We start from the raw sequence: 21,691 nt of genomic DNA on the forward strand, positions 1-21,691 counted from the left end.
GAAACAACTGGAACAAAGATCTAAAAGCAGTTTAGCAGCAAACTTTGTGAATATTTGTGTCATTCTCAAAACTTTTGGCCACGACTGTACTTTATTAATGTAATTAACCCCTTCAAGACCAAGCCAGTTTTCACCATAAGGACCAAGCCACATTTTGCAAATCTGCCATGTTTAACTTTATGTGGTAATAACTTTGGAACGCTTTTACTTATATAAGCGATTCTGAGATAGTTTTCTCTGACATATTGTACTTCATGTTGGTGGTAAATTTGAGCCAATATGTTTCACCTTTATTTAAAAAAATTCCCAAATTTACAGAAACTTTGGAAAAATTCTCAATTTTTTAAATTTGAATGTCTCTAGTTTTAAAGCAGACTGTGATACCTCATAAAATTGTTGTTACTATACATTTCCCAGATGTCTACTAGGGATGAGCGAACTTCATATTTTGAAGTTCGGGTTGTGGTATATGCTGAATTGCATTACGGATTCCGTTAATACGGACCATAGCGCAATTCCTTGACGGAATGCATAACGGAATGCCTTTAGAGGCATTCTGTTTTTGATTCTGTCATAATAGAAGTCTATGGCCTGCATAAAGGATCCGTCCGGTTTTCGTTATGCTGGAGTCCTCTGGAGTCCTCTATTATTACGGAATCAATAACGGAATGCATCTAAAGGCATTCCGTTATGCATTTCGTCAAGGAATTGCATTATGGCTCGTGGTAACGCAATTCAGCATATACCCCAACCCGAACACAAACTTCAAAATATGAAGTTCGCTCTTCCCTAATGTCTACTTTATGTTGGCATCATGTTGTAAATGTCAATTTAATTTTTTTAGGACATTAGAAGGCTTAGAATTTTAGAAGCAATTCTTAAAATATAAAAAAAAAAATCTAAAACCCACTTTTTAAGGACCAGTTCAGTTATGCAGTCACTTTGTGGGGCTTACATAGTAGAGACCACCCATAAATGACCGCATTTTAGAAACTACACCCTTCAAGTTATTCAAAACTGATTTTACAAACTTTGTTAACCCTTTAGGTGTTCCAAAAGAATGAAAGGAAAATGGAGTTGAAATTTAAAAATTTAACTTTTTTGCAGATTTTCCATTTTAATCTAGTTTTCCCTGTAACACAGCAAGGGTTAATAGCCAAAGAAAACTCAATATTTCTTACCCTGATTCTGCAGTTTACATAAACACCCCATATGTGGTTGTAAACTGCTGTATGGGCACACGGCAGGGCTTAGAGGGAAAGGAGTGCCACATGGATTTTGGAGGGCAGATGTCGCTGGGATAATTTTAAGTTGCCATGTCACATTTGAAGACCCACTTATGCACCCCTAGAGTAAAAACTCCCAAAAAGTGACCCTATTTTGTAAACTATGGGATGAGGTGACAGTTTTATTGGTACTATTTTGGAGTACATATAATTTTTGATTACTCAATATTACGCTTTTTGTGAGGCAAGGTAGCATAGCAGAGCTGGAGAGGGTTTAGACGAGGGCAACTAAAGTAATAACTGGAATGGGTGGACTACAATACCCTGAAAGATTATCAACATTAGGGTTATTCACTTTAGAAAAAAGACGACTGAGGGGAGATCTAATAACTATGTATAAATATATCAGGGGTCAGTACAGAAATCTCTCCCATCATCTATTTATCCCCAGGCCTGTGATTGTGACGAGGGGACAGTGTCTGGAGGAGAGAAGGTTTCTAAACAAACATAGAAGAGGATTCTTTACAGTAAGAGCAGTGAGACTATGGAACTCTCTGCCTGAGGAGGTGGTGATGGTGAGTTCACTAACAGAGTTCAAGAGGGGCCTGGATGTATTTCTGGTGTGTAATAATATTACAGGCTATAGCTACAAGAGAGGGGTTCTTGATCCAGAGAGATACTCTGATTGCCTGATTGGAGTCGGGAAGGAATTTTTCCCCCTAAAGTGAGGAAGTGGCTTCTACCTCATAGGGTTTTTTTGCCTTCCTCTGGATCAACTTGCAGGATAACAGGCTGAACTGGATGGACAAATGTCTGTTTTTCAGCCTTATAAACTATGTTACTAAGGTAATAAAAAAATGGTTGTTGTGGCACAGTTTTTATTTTTTGTTTTTTACGGAGTTCTCCTGGCAGAATAGTTCATGTGTTGCTTTTATAGAGCAGGTTTATACGGACGCGACAATACCAAATATGTATTTTTGTTGTTGTTGTTTCAGTTTTACATAATAAAGCATTTTTGAAAAGAAAAAATTTATTTTATTTTTCTGCCGATCGTCTTGTTGACATCGAGAGTTGACATTTTTATTGGTACCATATCAGTACATATGATTTTTTGATCATTCATTATGACACTTTTTTGGGGCAAGGTGACCAAAATTTTTTTATTTTGCCACAGTTTTTATTTATTTACTTTTTTATCAGCGTTCAACTGAGGGCGTAGATCATGTGTTCTTTTTATAGAGCAGGTTGTTACAGACGTGGCAATACCTAATATGTATACTTTTTATGTATTTCAGTTTTACACAATAATTTGAAAAAAAAATCATGTTTTGGTATCTCCATTTTCTGAAAGACATTTTTATTTTATTTTTTTGATGATTGTCTTATATAGGGGCTCATTTTTTGAAGAGACGACGGTTTGATTGGTACTATTTTGGGTTGAATGTAACTTGCATAGTTTTTTGCATAGTTTTTTTTATGGTGTTCACCATAAGTCATAGAATATTTTTATAGAGCAGGTCATTACGCACATGCAGATACCTAATATGTCTACTTTTTTTAAATGTATTTCAGTTTTACATTACAAAAGCATTTTTGAAGAAAAAAAAGTCATGTTTTATTGTCTCCATTTTCTGAAAGCCATTTTTATTGTTAGTTTGGGCGATTGTGCTATATAGGGGCTCATTTTTAGCGGGAAGAGATGACGGTTTCATTGGTAATATATTGGGGTACATATGTCTTTTTGATCGCTTGGAATTACACTTTTTGTGATGTATGGTGACAAAAAATGTCATTTTTGGATAGTTTTTTTTTCTTTTTTTTACGGTGTTCATCTGAGGGGTTAGAACTGGTTGTTACAGTTGTGGCAATACCTAATATGTCTACTTTTTAAAAAAAAAATTCAGTTTTACACTGTAAAAGCATTTTTGAAAGAAAAAAAAAATCATCTTTTATTGTCTCCATTTTCTGAAAGCCATATTTGTTTTACCTTTTGGACGATTGTCTTATGTAGGGGCTAATTTTTTTGCAGAAAGAGATGACAGTTTGATTGGTACCATTTTGGGGTGTGTATGACTTTTTGATCGCTTGGAATTACACTTTTTGTGATGACGGTGACAAAAAAAATTTTGGCACAGTTTTTTTTTTTTTTTAAGGCGTTCAACTGAGGGGGTAGATTATTCTTATAGAGCAGATCATTATGGATATGGTGATACCTAATATGTCATTTCTTTTTCATTTATTTCAGTTTTACACTATAAAAACATTTTTGAAGACAAAAAAAATCATGTTTTAGTGTCTCCATTTTCTGAAAGTCATATATATATTTTTTTTTTGGGCAATTGTCTTATGTCGGAGCAAATTTTTTGCACAAATAAATGATGGTTTGATTGGTACTATTTTGGGGTACATATGTCTTTTTGATAACTTGAAATTACTCTTTTTGTGATTTAAGGTGACCAAAAAATAGCTTTTAGAGTTTTTATAATTTTTTTTAGTAGATTATGTGACATTTTTATAGAGCACATAGTTACGGATGCGAAACTTGTAAGTTTTTTACTTGAAACTTACATTTTTTTTATTATACAAAATAAAACACCTTTTTCACTTTTTTTTTTTTTGCGTTTTTTTCCTTTTTTTTTTGGCCCACTGTGGGACTTCACCTGGGCTTCCGTAGCTGGCAGGCCCCGATGCCATGGCAACCATCGGCCCCTGTCAGCACAGCGCGGGGGGGGCGATGGAGTAAGAGGGAGCCCTCTCCCTCTGCAAACCCTGCACGTGGCGCGGTCAGCGCTGACCGTGGCATGTGAAAGGGTAAATCCACTGGCATCGCCGCATACAGTGTTGCCGGAGGATGCAGCAGGGGCTCGGTTGTTACTAATCAGTAACAGCAGGGCCCGTGCTGCTGATCGGGCGGGTGCAAGAAGCCGCATTCCCTCACGTACATGTATGTGATAATGTGTGAAGGGGTTAAGGACTTGGTCACAATAACATTAAAGGCTTACCTTTGGGGACAATTTTTAAAAAATTATTGCATTTGAGCTAAAAATAATTTTTCCAATCGGTCCTTATTAAAGAGGACCTTTCATGGTTTTTATTTATTCTAGATAAATACCTTTACTGACGCTGCCACCCTGCCTGTTTTTTTATCACTCCTACTCCCCGCTGTGCCCCCCTGTAGTTTTCCCGCTCAGTATGTTAATCGGTACAGGGAGGAGGAGCCGCCAAGGTTTCTCAATGGGCATCTCCTTCTCCCTGGCTGTGCCACGGTCCAATCACAGCAGAGAGCATCACAGCCAGGGAGAAGGTGAGTTGTTTTTTTTTCTCCCTGGCTGTGATTGGATCGCGGCACAGCCAGAGAGAAGGAGACGCCCATTAAGAAACCCTAGCGGCTCCTCCTCCCTGTACCGATGCTCAGTATTAACATACTGAGCAGGAAAACTACAGGGGGCACAGCGGGCGTAGGAGCGATATTTAAAAGAAAAAAAAAAGGCAGGGTGGCAGCATTAGTTGGGGGTACCTCGCAAGTAAAGGTATTTATCTAGAATAAATAAAAACCTTTCATGGTCCTCTTTAAAAATATGGGGAGTGGGGTCATTTATCAAACTGGTGTAAAGTAGAACTGGCTTAGTTGCCCATAGCAACCAATCAGATCCCACCTTTCATTTTGGATAGCTCCTTTGGAAAATGAAAGGCAGAACCTTATTGGTTGCTATGGGCAACTAAGCCAGTTCTACTTTACACCAGTTTGATAAATGAACCCCGGAGTCTTTTTTTCTATACATAACTACGATACTCTAGTACAGGGGTGCATAACCCGCTGCCCCCAGAGCCAAGGTTTGCTGCCCCCGTCCTCCTGGACAGAAACACAGCTGATCGTGCGATCAGCTGTATTTCTGCCCACAGCGCCGCCGCACGAAGGAGCATTACAGCTGCAGATGAGGAACTGGCTTAGCTGTCATCCAAGTTATGCTTTAAGGCCTGTTTAGAAGGTCGAACATTGACTTATAGGATAGGTACCCTACATCTAGTGGCATCAGAGGTTCAGCTTCCTTTTCTTTTTGGAAAGGGAGCTAATTTGTACATCTTTTCCCCAGAATTACGAAGGGCATTTTGCTTGGCCTATAAGACTCCTCATGTCTACTATGAGCTCTCCATAAGGGGAAATAGCACCCCCGAATGACAAACCGATGCATGTGATTTTTCTGTGTCTATATAAGCAATAACAGTGCTGATAAGGTAACTAGACAGTGGCAGCTGTGAGGGAAATCTATTCACCAGTATGAGAGTACATCAGACAGTTAAGGCTCTGTTCACAACTGCATTGTGGCTTCTGTTTATAACAGAGGGCACATCGCTCTGTTGGTTCTGTCTCATAATAGACATCAGCAGCTCATGACAGACTCAACGGATCCTATGATGGGCTTTGGGTTCCGTTGAGGTGACTGATTTGATAGAATTTTTTTTTTTATTTTGCCCATCAAAATCAACAGAATTTGCAAGTCTCCAACTCAGATATTACCAAAGAAATAAGTGTATATGCCCTGTATATAAACCTGGAAAACCCCTGATTTAACTGAAACTGCATGCTATACATTTGCATATGTTTGCCACTCCTGTCGTAAAAAAAAAACTATATTACGCAACATACATTCTTTTATTGGATACCCTTGTATTGGGCGGCATATTCAATAATGGTTTCCAATACAGTTGAAAAGGTATGCCAACATATAGTACAGGAGTAGGCAACCTCCGGCACTCCCAGCATTCATACTTCCTCTGCTCTTCTCAGAACTCTCATAGAAATGAATAAAGCATGCTGGGAATTGTAGTTCCACAACAGCTGGAATGCTGAAGGTGGCTGACCCCCGATATAGTATATAGGCCAGATATGGCAAAAGGACATTTGGGGGCACATTTATTAAGACGGCGTTTTAGACACCGGTCTTAATAAAGCCCAAAGCTGGCAGGGGTTCCCCCAAAGTTGTAAAGAGGCGCCGGCCTCTCCATAACTTCGGCACATCCTCCAACAGTTCTAAATGTAAGAACGCGTCCGAGCTCTCTTAGACCATTTTCTACACCTGAAACAGTCGTGGAAAATGATACATGGGACAGGCCCGTTTCCTTCCCCGCCACGCCCACAATTTTAGACCTGGCATGAGCGGGGTGAAGTTGCAGATTGTACAGCTATCTGCGGCTGAAATACCCTTGATATAGGCTTATTTTAGCTTGATAAATGACTCCCTTGGTGTACAAAAGCTTTTTCCAAATATGAACCGAACTTTTAGTAACATATTGGCAAAAGTAAATTATTGTTTATCTCCACACCAAACAAACTTTCTCTACAATTATATTCCAAAAGAGAACTCTGCGCTCTGCATGGTAATGTTTACATGATGCATTTATTGGGACTTAAAGGGAACCTGTCATCAACGTTATGCTACCCATACTAACGGCAGTATAAAGTGGAGACCGGTGAGCTGATTTCAGCGATCTGTCATTTATAAGTTAAACTTAAGTTGTTGCCGAGAACCAACATCACAATCATTGCAGACTGGGCCTGGAAAAGAGTCCTGGCCACCAGAGAAGAGTCCTGGTTATTAATAATTCCTGCTCTCCCTGCCCACCTGCTGATGGCTGACAGACTTCTACCTAGTTTTCTCCCTTTCTCTCTAGGAGAGAACTGTCAGTCATCAGCAGATGGGCGGGAGAGCAGGAGATTAGGAATAACCAGGACTCTTCTCAGGTAGATTTGACTCTTTTCCAGGCCTTGTCTGCAATGATTATGAGGCTGGTTCTCAGCAACCACTTACTTTTAACTTATAAATGACAGACCGCAGAAATCAACTCACCTGTCTCTACTGTATTCTGCCGTAAATATGGGTAGCATAACGTTGATGACAGGTTTCCTTTAAAGGGGTTATCCCATCTTAGACAATGTGGGCATATCGGTAGGATATGCCCCCATTGTCTGATAGGTGCGGGTCCCACCTCTGGGACCAGCACCTACAAGGAGAACGGAGCGGAGAAAGTTGAGGAGGGAGCACTGCGCATGCACAGCCGCCCTCCATTCATTTATAGGGAGCCGCCAAAAATAGCCGAGAGGCTGGGAGCTGCGCCTGGTGGTGGACGGACCCCGGGGTCCTCCAGCCACAACTCTCCCCGGCTACGTTCTCCTTGTAGGTGTGGGTCCCACCTATCAGACTATGGGGGCATATCCTAGCGATATGCCCCCAATGTCTAAGATGGGATAACCCCTTTAAGTACTAATGACCTATCCTTAGGAAAGGTCATCAACATCACATCAGCAGGGGGGTTTGACTCATCGTAGATGAGCTGTTTGCAGGTCCTGTGTAGCTGGAAGGAGGCACCGGTGCTAGACAGCTCCATCACTGTATAGGGGCCCTGCCTTCCTTATAAAAGCATTGTATTGGGTTCAAAATTCTCTTTTGGATTATGATTTATGGAATACGACCCCACTCTCTATCACCCAATCAACCACAGATATAATTAATTACACTACAATATTCCCTCCACAATTAGTCCTACAAAATCATAAACTAGTACATTCACTTACTGTAGAGGTATAACCTCTGGTAGCCATCCAGTTAGTGCATGCAGGACAGTAAATTCTCCAAGCTCCCGTTTTGCAAATCCATTGGTGCTATGTAAAAAAATAAAATAAAATAAAACACAGCTATTAGAGGGTAATACCATCTATATCAAACATATATGGGGAGATTTATCAAACTGGTGTAAAGTAGAACTGGCTTAGTTGCCCATAGCAACCAATCTGATACCACTATTCATTTTCCAAAGGAGCTGTCCAACATGTAAGGTGGAATCTGATTGGTTGCTATGGGCAACTAAACCAGTTCTACTTTACACCAGTTTGATAAATGACCCCAGTAATTTTTACTATTTGTGTGCAAAGTCATGTTACTTTCTGATAGACTAATGGGGTAGTTTATCAAACTGGTGTAAAGTAGAACTTGCTTAGTTGCCCTTTACAACCAATCAGATTCTACCTTTCATTTTTTACAGCTCCTTTGGAAAGTGAAAATGAAAGGTGGAATCTGATTGGTTGCTATGGGCACCTAAGCTAGTTCTACTTTACACCAGTTTGATAAATGTTTGTACTTAGGAAAAGCCTTAATAGATTGTATAAACCTAAAGACATCAACTGCTTATCGTTTGAAAGTAATGGATCAGCCTTTTGAAGATATTATGGGGTGACCTTTGCACTGAAATGTTTTGTTATTGCAAAATTATACCCCTTTCTCAATTATGTTCCTTACAAATGTTCTACCATTTAGTTTCTGCAGAGTGTGTGTAAGTCCTTCACCTTGCTGCTGGTGCTGCTCAATCTGAGATAAATCCTTCAGACCACTGCTCCTTTTTCCGATGGCTCTCTCTCTGTACTGCCTATTTTCTTAGACCCCTTTCACACGGGCGAGAATTCCGTGCGGGTGCAATGCGTGAGGTGAACGCATTGCACCCGCACTGAATCCGGACCCATTTATTTCAATGGGGCTTGTGCGTTGCGTGAAAATCGCAGCATGTTCTATATTCTGCGTTTTTCACGCAACGCAGGCCCCATAGAAATGAATGGGTCTGTGTGAAAATTGCAAGCATCCGCAAGCAAGTGCGGATGCGATTTTCACGCACGGTTGCTAGGAGATTAAAGGGATGAAAGCTACCCCGGACCCCATTAAAGTCTAATTACTGTATTATTTTTCTTTATAACATGGTTATAAGGGAAATACTAGCATTCTTAATACAGAATGCATAGTACAATAGTGCTGGAGGGGTTAAAAAATAAAATTAAAATAAACTCACCTCATCCTGTTGTTCGCACAGCCGGCATCGTCTTCTTGCTTCTTCTTTCAAGACCTGCAAAAGGACCTTTGATGACGTAATCGCGCTCACCACGTTGTGAGCGAGGTGACGTCAGCACAGGTCCTGCTGAATGAAGATAGAAGATCTGTATTAAGAATGCTATTATTTTCCCTTAAAACCATGTTATAATGGAAAATAATAAAATGAATAGAACACCTAACCCAAACCAGAACTTCAGTGAAGAAGTCCAGGTTTGGGTCTGGGTACCACATTCAGTTTTTTCTCACGCGCATGCAAAACGCACTGCACTCGCGCGGAAAAAACTGAACATCGGAACGCAATCGCAGTCAAAACTGACTGCAATTGCGCACCGACTCGCGCTGTTTTCCCGCATCGCACACGCGACGCATCCGGAGCAAATCCCGGACATGTGAAAGAGGCCTTAGTGTTAGGGCTCGTTCACACGAATGCTTTTTGCGTTCCATATACGGGCTGTTTTTTTAGTTCCGTACACGGTCCATATACGAAACCATTCATTTCAATGGTTCCGCAAAAAAAACGGAATGTACTCCGTATGCATTCCGTTTCCGTATTGCCGTTTTTCCGTTCTGTTCAAAGATAGAACATGCCCTATTATTGCCCGCAAATCACATTCCGTGGCTCCATTCAAGTCAATGGGTCTGCAAAAAAAAAACGCAACACATACGGAATGTACTCCGTATGTCTTCCGTATCCGTTCCGTTTTTGCGGAACCATCTATTGAAAATGTTATGCCCAGCCCAATTTTTTCTATGTAATTACTGAATACTGTATATGCCATACGGAAAAACGGAATGGAACCGGAAACACTACTGAAACAAAAAAAAGGAAAAACGGATCCATTAAAAACGGCCCACAAAACACTGAAAAAGCCATATAGTCATGTGAACAAGCCCTTAGGGTTCATGCACACGAACGTATTTTATTTCCACTTACCTTCCGTTTTTTTTGCGGACCCTATGCAGAACCATTTACTTCAATGGGGCTGTAGAAAATACAGAAGCTACTCCGTGTGCATTCCGTTTCCGTTTGTCCGCACGGCCGTCGCGCAAAAAAGTAGTGCATGTCCTATTATTGTCCGCAAATCACGGTCCGAGGCCCCATTCAAGTCAATGGGTCCGCAAAAAACGGATCAAATATGGAAACCATACGAATATGTTTTGTGCAATAACGGAAGAGGACTTAAATCAGAGAAAAAAAAAACTCAGATACGTAACAATGGATCAGTGAAAAACGGACCGCAAAACAACAACGGTCGTGTACATGAGCCCTTCAGAGACAGAAGTAGGGATATAGAGGAGGTTGTACATGCCATATAAGCCTAAGGAAATGGGGAAACGCGTCTAACTAGGACAGCGGACACAGGCTGGAAATAGGGAGGAAACCACATACAAGGCAAGTTGCAAAAGAAGAATCACATAGGCTGTGTAAAAGTGTACAGGGAGTAGAGCACCCAATACACTTTGCAGGGAGGGGGTGCAATCACACACTACTCAGCATCAATGTCTCTCAGCACAAATTAGGAGATCCCTCAAGGACTGTAGAAGGGGGAATCAGTCCAGGAATGAAGATGTGTTGATACATGACCTAGTGAAGACAGCAGCATCCTGGACACACAGACCTCACATCCAGCATCAGTGGCGTAACTAGAGTGCTATGGGCCCCATGGCAAACTTTGGATCGGGGCCCCTCCCCCACGCCGTGACCGGTCGCACCCTCTGTGTCCGCAATTGTCACACCCCTGGTCCCTTATCGCCTAGTAATGCCCCCAGTAATGTCTCTCACTGCCCCCAAGTAGTGTCCCCCACTGCGCTCAGTAATGTCCCCAGTAGTGCCCCCCACAGCCCCTAGTAGTGTCCCCCACAGCCCCCAGTAGTGCAATCCTACTAGTGCCCCACACAGCCCCCAGTAGTGCCCCCCACTGCCCCCAGAAGTGCCCCCCACAGCCCCTAGTAGTGTCCCCCACTGCCCCCAGTAATGTCCCCAATAGTGTTGTCCACTGCCCCCATTAGTGCCTCCCACAGCCCCTAGTAGTGTCCCCCACTGCCCCCAGTAATGTCCCCAGTAGTGTCGCCCACTGCCCCCATTAGTACCTCCCACAGCCCCTAGTAGTGTCCCCCACTGCCCCAGTAATGTCCCCAGTAGTGTGCCCCACTGCCTCTAGTAATGTCCCCAGTAGTGTCCCCCACTGCCCCAGTAATGTCCCCAGTAGTGTCCCCCACTGCCCCAGTAATGTCCCCAGTAGTGCCTCCCACAGCCCCTTGTAGTGTCCCCGACTGCCCACAGTCTTCATGTAACAGAGCCCAGCATTTTCACTGTACTTAATGCCAGGCCCCGTCAGAGTGCTCATTTCACCTGCATGATATGCACTTCTCCAGTCTCTAGGCCTCCAGCATCAGGCCCCGGCGCTGCCACACTAAAGCTAGTCACAAATTAAGCAGGTGGGCGGAGCCTGACTAACATAGGTTAGGCTCCACCCACCTGCTTAATGTGTGACTAGTTTTAGTGTGGCAGCACCGGGGCTTAATGCTGGAGGCCTAGAGACTGGATAAGTGCATATCATGCAGGTGAGATGAGCACTCTGACGGGGCCCGGCATTAAGTACAGTGAAAATGCCGGGCCGAGTTACATGTGAGCGCAGCGGGCCCCCTCTCCTGCCCCAGCATGTATTATTAGGAGGGAAACGTCCACGCAAGAAAAGTCTGAAACTAGGACCAGGTTGCAAACTGAATATCTGGAGGTCTAAAAGTGAATTAAGGAATGATAATGGCTGCTTTCAACGCATGGGTGCACCTAGCCATTCTGCTGCCTGAGGCAAAAACTGAAACGGTGCCCCAATTCCCCAATGCCAATTTCTTACCCTAACCCCTACCTACCAGCCCTACTGTTAAAGACATACTTGGAAAACATTACATACAGAGCTACAAAACATACAGGGTAAGGCCTCATGCACACGACCGGTTTTTTTTGCGGTCCGCAAAACGGATTTCCGTTGTTCCGTGATCGTTTTTTCTTCCGTGGGTCTTCCTTGATTTTTGGAGGATCACCAGACATGAAAAGTGAAAAAAAAAACTAAGTCAAGTTTGCATTGAAAATGATAGGAAAAACGGACACGGATCACGGACACGGATCACGGACGCGGATGACTATCTTGTGTGCATCCGTGATTTTTCACGGATCCATTGACTTGAATGGGTCCGTGAACCGTTGTCCGTGAAAAAAACAGGACAGGTCATATTTTTTTCACGGACTGGAAAAACGGATCACGGACGCGGAAGCCAAACGGTGCATTTTCCGATTTTTTTCACGGACCCATTGAAAGTCAATGGGTCCGCGACACGGTCGTGTGCATGAGGCCTAATACAGCGCTACATACTGTGCCCGCCAATTCTATACTGCAGAAACAGATAATCCCCCTTCCGCTGCCCCCCTCTTGACCCTACATGGTGCTGCCTGAGGCAATTGCCTCACCTCGCCTCATTGGTGATGCGCCCCTGTTTTAAAACCTGTTTTCATAGGCTTTAATGCTTTTATATTATAATAGGAACTGAAAAAAAGGTTTATAAATAAGTGTACATCTAAAAAAATTGGGCTACACAAACAAAGCGTGAGGTTCTACGTTTTCAAGAACTCCAAGTGTGTTGGGTGAGTTGGATGTTTGTTTTTTATATATTGTATGACTAGACTAAAACTGATGGAAAATATACTTTGTTCTCTATGGACAAAATCCAAGGAAGAACCGTATGTAGACAAATATTCTCGCATCCAAGCAGTGGAGTCCATGAGAACATTGAAAGGTGGAAGGGACATATAACAAAGCTCAAGCATGTTTAAGGCTGGGTTCATACCTGAGCGTATTCGATAAGCGCTTATTACAGGCGTTTTTGAGGCGTATTTTGGGGCGTTTTTGTATTTTGGAAACGCGCGTATTACGTGCGTTTGTGTGATTAATCCAATGAAAAACTGCAACATAACGCGTGACAATACGCCCCAAAGAAGCTCCTGTACTTCTTAGGGCGTAGGGCGTTTTACAGCGCGTTCGTACGCGCTGTAAAACGCTCAGGTGAGAACCATGCCCATAGGGAAACATTGGTTTAAGCCTGTTGAGCGTTTTACAGCGCGTAGGAACGCGCTGTAAAACGCTCAGGTGTGAACCTAGCCTAATGCTCCTTTAGCCTAAAGTCTGTACTGTACATCTCTATCAGGTTAACAGCTAACCATATTGTTGTCAAGAGAACCATGATCTCCAAGGCAACTGCTATTTTTGTCCAGTTTGATTTTGATAATGTCATAAGCAAAGCTCACTCTGTGTCCTGTCTCTCTGTCCTTTTACAAAAATTCTAATACTTCTCCCCATTATTATGATTTACTGGGAGAATTCTGAGAAGCTGGAGCAACATCTCATCCTCCATACGCCATGTTGTATATTTGCTGTTTTATACTAGATGGACTTTTTGGATTACTGAGGAGGTTCCTTAAAGGGGTTGCGTCACTTCAGCAAGTGGCATTTATCATGTAGAGAAAGTTAATACAAGCCACTTACTAAAGTATTGTTATTATCCATATTGCTTACTTTGCTGGCTGGATTCATTTTTCCCATCATATTATACACTGCTCGTTTCCATGGTTACGGCCACTCTGTATAATCCAGCAGTGGTGGCCGTAAACAAGGATACGCGCAGTGAATAATGTGATGGAAAATGAATCCAGCCAGCAAAGGAGGCAATATGGACAATCACAATAAATTAGTAATGGACTTTTTCTACTTGATAAATGCCATTTGCTGAAGTGAGACAACCCATTTAACATGTACATAGAGCCTGTAGGTTCCTTAACAGGTACATAGAACCTCTAGGTTCCTTAACATGTACATAGAGCCTGTAGGTTCCTTAACATGTACATAGAGCCTGTAGGCTCCTTAACATGTACATAGAGCCTGTAGGTTCCTTAACATGTACATGGAGCCTCTAGGTTCCTTAACATGTACATAGAGCCTCTAGGTTCCTTAACATGTACATAGAGCCTGTAGGTTCCTTAACATGTACATAGAGCCTGTAGGCTCCTTAACATGTACATAGAGCCTGTAGGTTCCTTAACATGTACATGGAGTCTCTAGGTTCCTTAACATGTACATAGAGCCTGTAGGTTCCTTAACATGTACATAGAGCCTCTAGGTTCCTTAACATGTACATAGAGCCTCTAGGTTCCTTAACATGTACATAGAGCCTGTAGGTTCCTTAACATGCACATAGAGCCTGTAGGTTCCTTAACATGCACATAGAGCCTATAGGTTCCTTAACATGTACATAGAGCCTGTAGGTTCCTTAACATGTACATAGAGCCTGTAGGTTCCTTAACATGTACATAGAGCCTGTAGGTTCCTTAACATGTACATGGAGCCTCTAGGTTCCTTAACATGTACATAGAGCCTCTAGGTTCCTTAACATGTACATAGAGCCTGTAGGTTCCTTAACATGTACATAGAGCCTGTAGGTTCCTTAACATGTACATAGAGCCTGTAGGTTCCTTAACATGTACATAGAGCCTGTAGGTTCCTTAACATGTACATGGAGCCTCTAGGTTCCTTAACATGTACATAGAGCCTGTAGGTTCCTTAACATGTACATAGAGCCTGTAGGTTCCTTAACATGTACATGGAGCCTCTAGGTTCCTTAACATGTACATAGAGCCTCTAGGTTCCTTAACATGTACATAGAGCCTGTAGGTTCCTTAACATGTACATAAGGCACAAAGAAAATATGTTACTGAGTTCTAATACTTCAAATAGTATAACATGTACATTTTGATGATTTTATCAAACTACAACTTGATTTAAACTTCTCTGCTACAATTTCTTGTATTGCGTGGAGACAAGGAAGTTGCAGCTACTTTAAAGGGACTCTGTCACCACTTTCTAACCCCCCCTTTTAAAAGTATTGTTATCTCCATGGCGCCCCTGTGATTACAAAGGTGTTGTTAGAAGATAAATTCGCCGTCTCCTTTTGATAAAAAGAGCTTTTATCTAACCTGTCAATCTTCTTGATAAGGTGCCCAGGGCGTTTCTGTTGGTCTCAAGCTGCCGCCCGCCGCCGCCGCTGTTGGTGCCCAGCTCCTCCCCTGATGCTTTCAGCGCCGCCTGAATGTAATGAAATACGCCTCCGGCTCTCGCTCAGTGCCCCCTCCTCCTTTTCAAAGATCCCGCGCGTGCGCACAGGCCTGTGCCTGATGCGCCCGTGCGGACATTTACAATCAGCCTCATTGAGCGAAGTGCGCATGCGCGCACTTCGCTCAACCTCCTCATCAGACGAGCACTGCAGCCGGCAGTGCTCGTCTGATGAGGAGGTTGAGCGAAGTGCGCGCATGCGCACTTCGCTCAATGAGGCTGATTGTAAATGTCCGCACGGGCGCATCAGGCACAGGCCTGTGCGCACGCGCGGGATCTTTGAAAAGGAGGAGGGGGCACTGAGCGAGAGCCGGAGGCGTATTTCATTACATTCAGGCGGCGCTGAAAGCATCAGGGGAGGAGCTGGGCACCAACAGCGGCGGCGGCGGGCGGCAGCTTGAGACCAACAGAAACGCCCTGGGCACCTTATCAAGAAGATTGACAGGTTAGATAAAAGCTCTTTTTATCAAAAGGAGACGGCGAATTTATCTTCTAACAACACCTTTGTAATCACAGGGGCGCCATGGAGATAACAATACTTTTAAAAGGGGGGGTTAGAAAGTGGTGACAGAGTCCCTTTAAGTCTTGCTTTTGATACTTTTCACCTCCTCCCCTGATAATATCAGAAACAAGGAGGAGTAAGGAGATGCTTTCCTAGTGTATACTGATATACTGCATACATGAATAGATTTGTAGGTCATGTAGAAACAGCTGGAAAACAGTCTAAAAATGTCCTTTGTATAAGTAACATTGAAGGAAAAGAATTCCCAAATTTTAGCCGCCTCCTGACCTTCTGTGAATAGAGAGTACTTACATCTCCATCGGGCCGCTAACTGCGCCAGCTCACAGTGTCTGCGGGCCGCTAAGGTCCGCGCCGGATGTGTCCCCGAATCTTCCTGTTCAGCTATGTACACTACAGGAGGCAGCATTGGCGGCCTGATGGAGAGGTAGGTACTGATCAAACTGTCTTCTCCCAACAGGGAAAGAGGCATCTGGATTTTTTTTAAAAGCTTGGAGAACCCTTTTAAAATAGTTGCATACTAAGTACGGTTGAAAAAAGACAAACTGTATGTCCATCGAGTACAACAAATGGATGGGAGAGGACTTGGACGAAGGGAAAGGATGTGAGAATCAAGAACCCTACACATCTCTATGACTTGAAAGACCAAAAAGTTGGATAAAATATAAGACAAAAGAAATTGAAATTCTTCATACTCTAAACTTGCAAGTTTAATGATGGCCTTGGACAGAAGCATTGGCCATAGTTCAGCTTCGCAGGTAGTTGCTGGGAGTAGTAACTTGTCATCGTCACTGAACGGTAGAGTGTCATCCACAACAACTTTTCTCCAGCACCCCTGAGAATAAAGCAGAAAGAGCAAAGTAATGAGACCCCTACACAGGAATAGAAACTATGATTCAGAGCAAGTTATCCATCTCTCCTACACAAAACACTTCCATTGTTTTCCTGCTGTGGGCCGAGAGAAATTATTGACGGCTTAAATGAAGAGAAGGCACCAAGATTGTAGCTTAGGCACCACGCACGCATGCTTTATGTGACAGCCACTGATAATCTGTCCTAATTTTGTAACCCACTCACTTCACTTCCGACTTTGCTGCTTGTACTTCTGTATATATAAATATCATTGCCAAGTGAAGCCGCAACATACCATTTATTCTAAACAACCGCGCTAAAGCTTTAATTTGACTCTCAAACACATCTGCAAAATGTATTATTAAAATGGGGGTTTCGCAAATTAAATATGGCATGCGAACGCAGAAAGTGAACGTCTGAAAAAGTCTAAACAATAAGGGACAATCCACTGTAGCTCCAAGAAACATGATATTTCAAGTAGTTATCAGCAACATGGTGTATCACCAAAGTATAAATATATAATGACTAACATTAAAGGGGATGTCCAGGGTCACAAAAAGTTTGGGCAAAGGCAGACAATGTGGCTATATAACAAAAGAACAAACAATCATCTGTCTTGCTACTCCAGCAAAACTGCTCCGGTGATCCCCACTGGTCTTTTTCAGTTTTGCTGCAGCAATTTTGTGCCTGTTTACACACGTGACCCTTAAAGTCGATCGGTGGCCTCAATGGCCTTGAGTCATGTACTGCTGAGGCCGCTGGTTGGCTGCAGCGGTCATGTACTGTATGTAGAAGAGCACATCATTGCAGAGCGCCTGAGTTGTGGAGCTGGAGTAGCAGGGTAGTACAACAGAAGAGTATCACTTCTATTGTTATTTTTTCACATTGTCTGCCTTTGCCCAAAATGTTAATGATCTTGGACAACCTTAATAAAATCTGAACAACATATTCTTTATCTTTCCACTTTAATTATGTATGAGAGGTCAGGAGCGCAATAATGCCTGCGTATGGCAGTGGCACTGCGCCCCTGACCTCTCATTTGCTGTGTTGACTTGTAGGCATTGGAGGCACAGTCTGCCATACGCTGACATACCTGTGGGACCAGTAGCTATAGAGGTACAGTACAGACCAAAAGTTTGGACACACCTTCTCATTCAAAGAGTTTTCTTTATTTTCATGACTATGAAGGCATCAAAACTATGAATTAACACATGTGGAATTATATACATAACAAACAAGTGTGAAACAACTGAAAATGTCATATTCTAGGTTCTTCAAAGTAGCCATCTTTTGCTTTGATTACTGCTTTGCACACTCTTGGCATTCTCTTGATGAGCTTCAAGAGGCAGTCCCCTGAAATGGTCTTGAAGGAGTTCCCAGAGATGCTTAGCACTTGTTGGCCCTTTTGCCTTCACTCTGCAGTCCAGCTCACCCCAAACCATCTTGATTGGGTTCAGGTCCGGTGACTGTGGAGGCCAGGTCATCTGGCGCAGCACCCCATCACTCTCCTTCATGGTCAAATAGCCCTTACTTTCAAAGTTTTCCCAATTTTTCGGCTGACTCACTGACCTTCATTTCTTAAAGTAATGATGGCCACTCGTTTTTCTTTACTTAGCTGCTTTTTTCTTGCCATAATACAGATTCTAACAGTCTATTCAGTAGGACTATCAGCTGTGTATCCACCTGACTTCTCCTCAACGCAACTGATGGTCCCAACCCCATTTATAAGGCAAGAAATCCCACTTATTAAACCTGACAGGGCACACCTGTGAAGTGAAAAGCATTTCAGGGGACTACCTCTTGAAGCTCATCAAGAGAATGCCAAGAGTGTGCAAAGCAGTAATCAAAGCAAAAGGTGGCTACTTTGAAGAACCTAGAATATGACATATTTTCAGTTGTTTCACACTTGTTTGCTATGTATATAATTCCACATGTGTTAATTCATAGTTTTGATGCCTTCATAGTCATGAAAATAAAGAAAACTCTTTGAATGAGAAGGTGTGTCCAAACTTTTGGTCTGTACTGTATATACTTGACAGTGACATAACACTTTGAGTACCTTACTGGACTGTTATTTTAGCCTGCTTTCTTAGGCCTCTTTCACATGACCTTATGGCTTTTTCAGTGTTTTGCAGACCGTTTTTTCCGGATCCGTTGCTCCGTTTCCGTTGCATTTCCGTTTCGGTTCCATTTTTCCGTATGGCATATACAGTATACAGTACATAGAAAAAATTAGGCTGGGCATAACATTTTCAATAGATGGCTCTGCAAAAAACGGATACGGAAGACATACGGATGCATTTCCGTATGTGTTCCTTTTTTTGCGGAGCTATTGACTTGAATGGAGCCACGGAACGTGATTTGCGGGCAATAATAGGTCATGTTCTATCTTTCAACGGAACGGAAAAATGGAAATATGGAAACAGAGTGCATACGGAGTATTTTTTGCGGAACCATTGAAATGAATGGTTCCGTATACGGACCGTATACGGAACGCAAAAAAAACGGCACGTAAACGGGAAAAAAAAACAACGGTCATGTGAAAGAGGCCTAAGGCTCCATTCACACGTCCGCAAATGGGTCCGCATCCGTTCCGCAATTTTGCGGAACGGGTGCGGACCCATTCATTTTCTATGGGGACGGAATGGATGCGGACAGCACATGCTGTCAGCATCTGCATTTGCGGAGCGCGGCCCCGATCTTCAGGTCCGCAGCTCCGCAAAAGATAGAACATGTCCTATTCTTGTCCGCAGCTTGCGGACAAGAATAGGCATTTCTATAGGGGTGCCGGGCAGGTGAATGGAGCCTTAAACTGATGCATTTTATTCTTTGAGGAGACTGGACGTTGAAGCCCAGTTGAAACGCGTAGGGACCACAGATTTATTTTCTACAAGTGCAGGGTTGGTACGACCTGATATGAGGTCGGCTCTAGGGCATTCCAGTTTTAGGGACAGTTTCCAGAGAGGTTGCTCTTTTCAGGGTGGGTGCTCTGCTTACCTAGAAGAAAACTGTAGACCAAGTAGGGGCAAATTAGGGAACGTATTCCAACCCAGCCCTGACCTCTCTGGTGAAGATTCTGTCCTCATTTGTACTTGGTCAACAAAACATGGTAAGACTGTTTATATATATATATATATATGCACACTGGTTGTTTTCATCAAAACAGTAAGTAGAAAAAAAAACAGCAGCAGGTTCAGGATAAAATCCAATTTCTTTATTTCTTCATTATAAAATTCATAGGCTGATCAGACAGGTAAGGCCTTGCTCACATCAGCGTTGAACCTTTCCGTTCTCCTGCTCCGTTATAGGAGCAGGAGAACGGAAAGGACGGATTCGGCTCATAACTGAGCCAAGCGAAGCCTACGGACCTCATAGACCCCCATAGACTATAATGGGGTTCGTTAGGTTTCCGCTCAGAAGATGATTTTGGAGCGGAGACAAAAGTCCTGCACGCTGATGTGAACATAGCCTAAGGTCTACGCGTTTCGACTGTACGTCTTAATCATGACCACCGTGGTCATGATTAAGACATACAGTCGAAACGCATAGACCTTGCCTGTCTGGTCAGCCTATGAATTTTATAATGAAGAAATAAAGAAATTGGATTTTATCCTCAGCCTGCTGCTGGATTGATTGATTCCTGGTCCGGGATCCGTGCACGGAGAAGGAGGATGGTAGGTGAGCTGAAATCCCTTTTTTCTTATACACTGGTTGTTTTATTTCATCTTTGAATCAAGCGCTGAAGTAGGTATCCCGTACCTTAGGGAATAATTTATTTATTTGTCAGATGGGTCCTAGTTGACATTTAGTTCTATTTGTTACTATGTCATATTTGAGTATTTTTGAGGTTGTCATTACCATTTTTAACTTGAATTTAATAAAAGTTTTAGCAGGTACATTGTTCTTTTTCTAGGGGTGTTGTGCTCATGTTGTGCCTTACTTTGATCTTTTGAACAATTGCCTTCTCAATATCTTGACGCAACAACTTCTGATAGTGGTGGGTATCACTATGTACGTATTATCCAGTCAGTGCTCACACTGGCAGCACTGACTGGATAATGTCAAACTGTGCAGTGACACATCTTCAATTGGTAACACCCATCTGGACCTTCACTACAAACTGCTAGTAACTCATTCATAATTTCTATAAAGAGTAATAAAGGAATGGCACATGCTAAAACAGACACCCCAGAAGGTTTACAGGTCATATTTAAAGGGAATTTGCCACCAGTATAGTACTGTCCTTACTAAGGGCAACATGAGATAGAGACCGATCCCTTTAGTGCTAGAGCTGTTCAGTACACAGCACATGCTAATGTGTCCTGATATTCATTAGCTCCTGGCTCTCCTGTTCACCTGCCGCTGATTACAAGATACTTTTATATTTTAAGTGTTTGGACATTTTTGGATGCAGCAACACCAGTTATGTTTATTGTTCATTTTTATATCTAAAATTGGGAAAGAGGATAATTTTAAAATGTTCAGTTGTTTATACCATAGACTGCAATAATTTACTGCAGTATATGTGGAGTCTGTGGACTCCCTATTAAGCCCTGCCACAGACAGGGATTAACAAGCAGTTTATGACTGTAGTCTTAAGAGGCTTCCCAAGGTCCCACAGCACCCCCCAATTTCAACATGGGACAGCCATCAGACCACATCTGAGGGGTTAACTGGCCAGGATCATAGTTATTTCTGATCCCAACTGGAGCAGACAGGTTTCAACTGTATAATACAGCCAGCACTTATTTACTTACTTTTTGCAACTTACTTACTGATGACCCATCTTTAGGACAGGTCATTAGATAGGAAGGGGTCGGTCTCCCGTCAATGGGAGCCGGGCTGCAGTAACCATGCCTGGCCACTGCACAGTGGATGGAGCTATGACGTTCTGGTGTCTAGTTCTGGTGCTAGAGCTTCTGAAAATAGCTAATCAGCAGGGGTGCCAGGAAGCGAACCCCACACCGATCTGATATTGATGACCAATGCTAAGGATGGCTCATCAATAAGTAAGTGCTCTTTAACAAGGGCAATTAAAAGACAAAAAGGAGGACA

The 21,691-nt window shown here is 42.7% G+C and overlaps 1 protein-coding gene across 4 annotated transcripts in view; it reads right to left on the reverse strand.

Annotated features, from left to right (window-relative positions):
- The window catches only part of ADGB (androglobin), a 339,135-nt gene that overhangs the window by 257,350 nt on the left and 60,094 nt on the right, over positions 1–21,691 (reverse strand). For all 4 annotated transcript variants that reach the window (XM_040427354.1, XM_040427353.1, XM_040427352.1 and 1 more), the window contains exons 6-7: positions 16,480–16,619; positions 7,801–7,887 (exon numbers count right to left, since the gene is read on the reverse strand). In XM_040427354.1, coding sequence (XP_040283288.1) covers positions 7,801–7,887; positions 16,480–16,619 — 227 coding nt within the window. The remainder of the gene's footprint in view (positions 1–7,800; positions 7,888–16,479; positions 16,620–21,691) is intronic.

The sequence above is a fragment of the Bufo bufo genome, chromosome 4 (genome assembly GCF_905171765.1).
Source record: "Bufo bufo chromosome 4, aBufBuf1.1, whole genome shotgun sequence".
Lineage (NCBI taxonomy): Eukaryota > Metazoa > Chordata > Amphibia > Anura > Bufonidae > Bufo > Bufo bufo.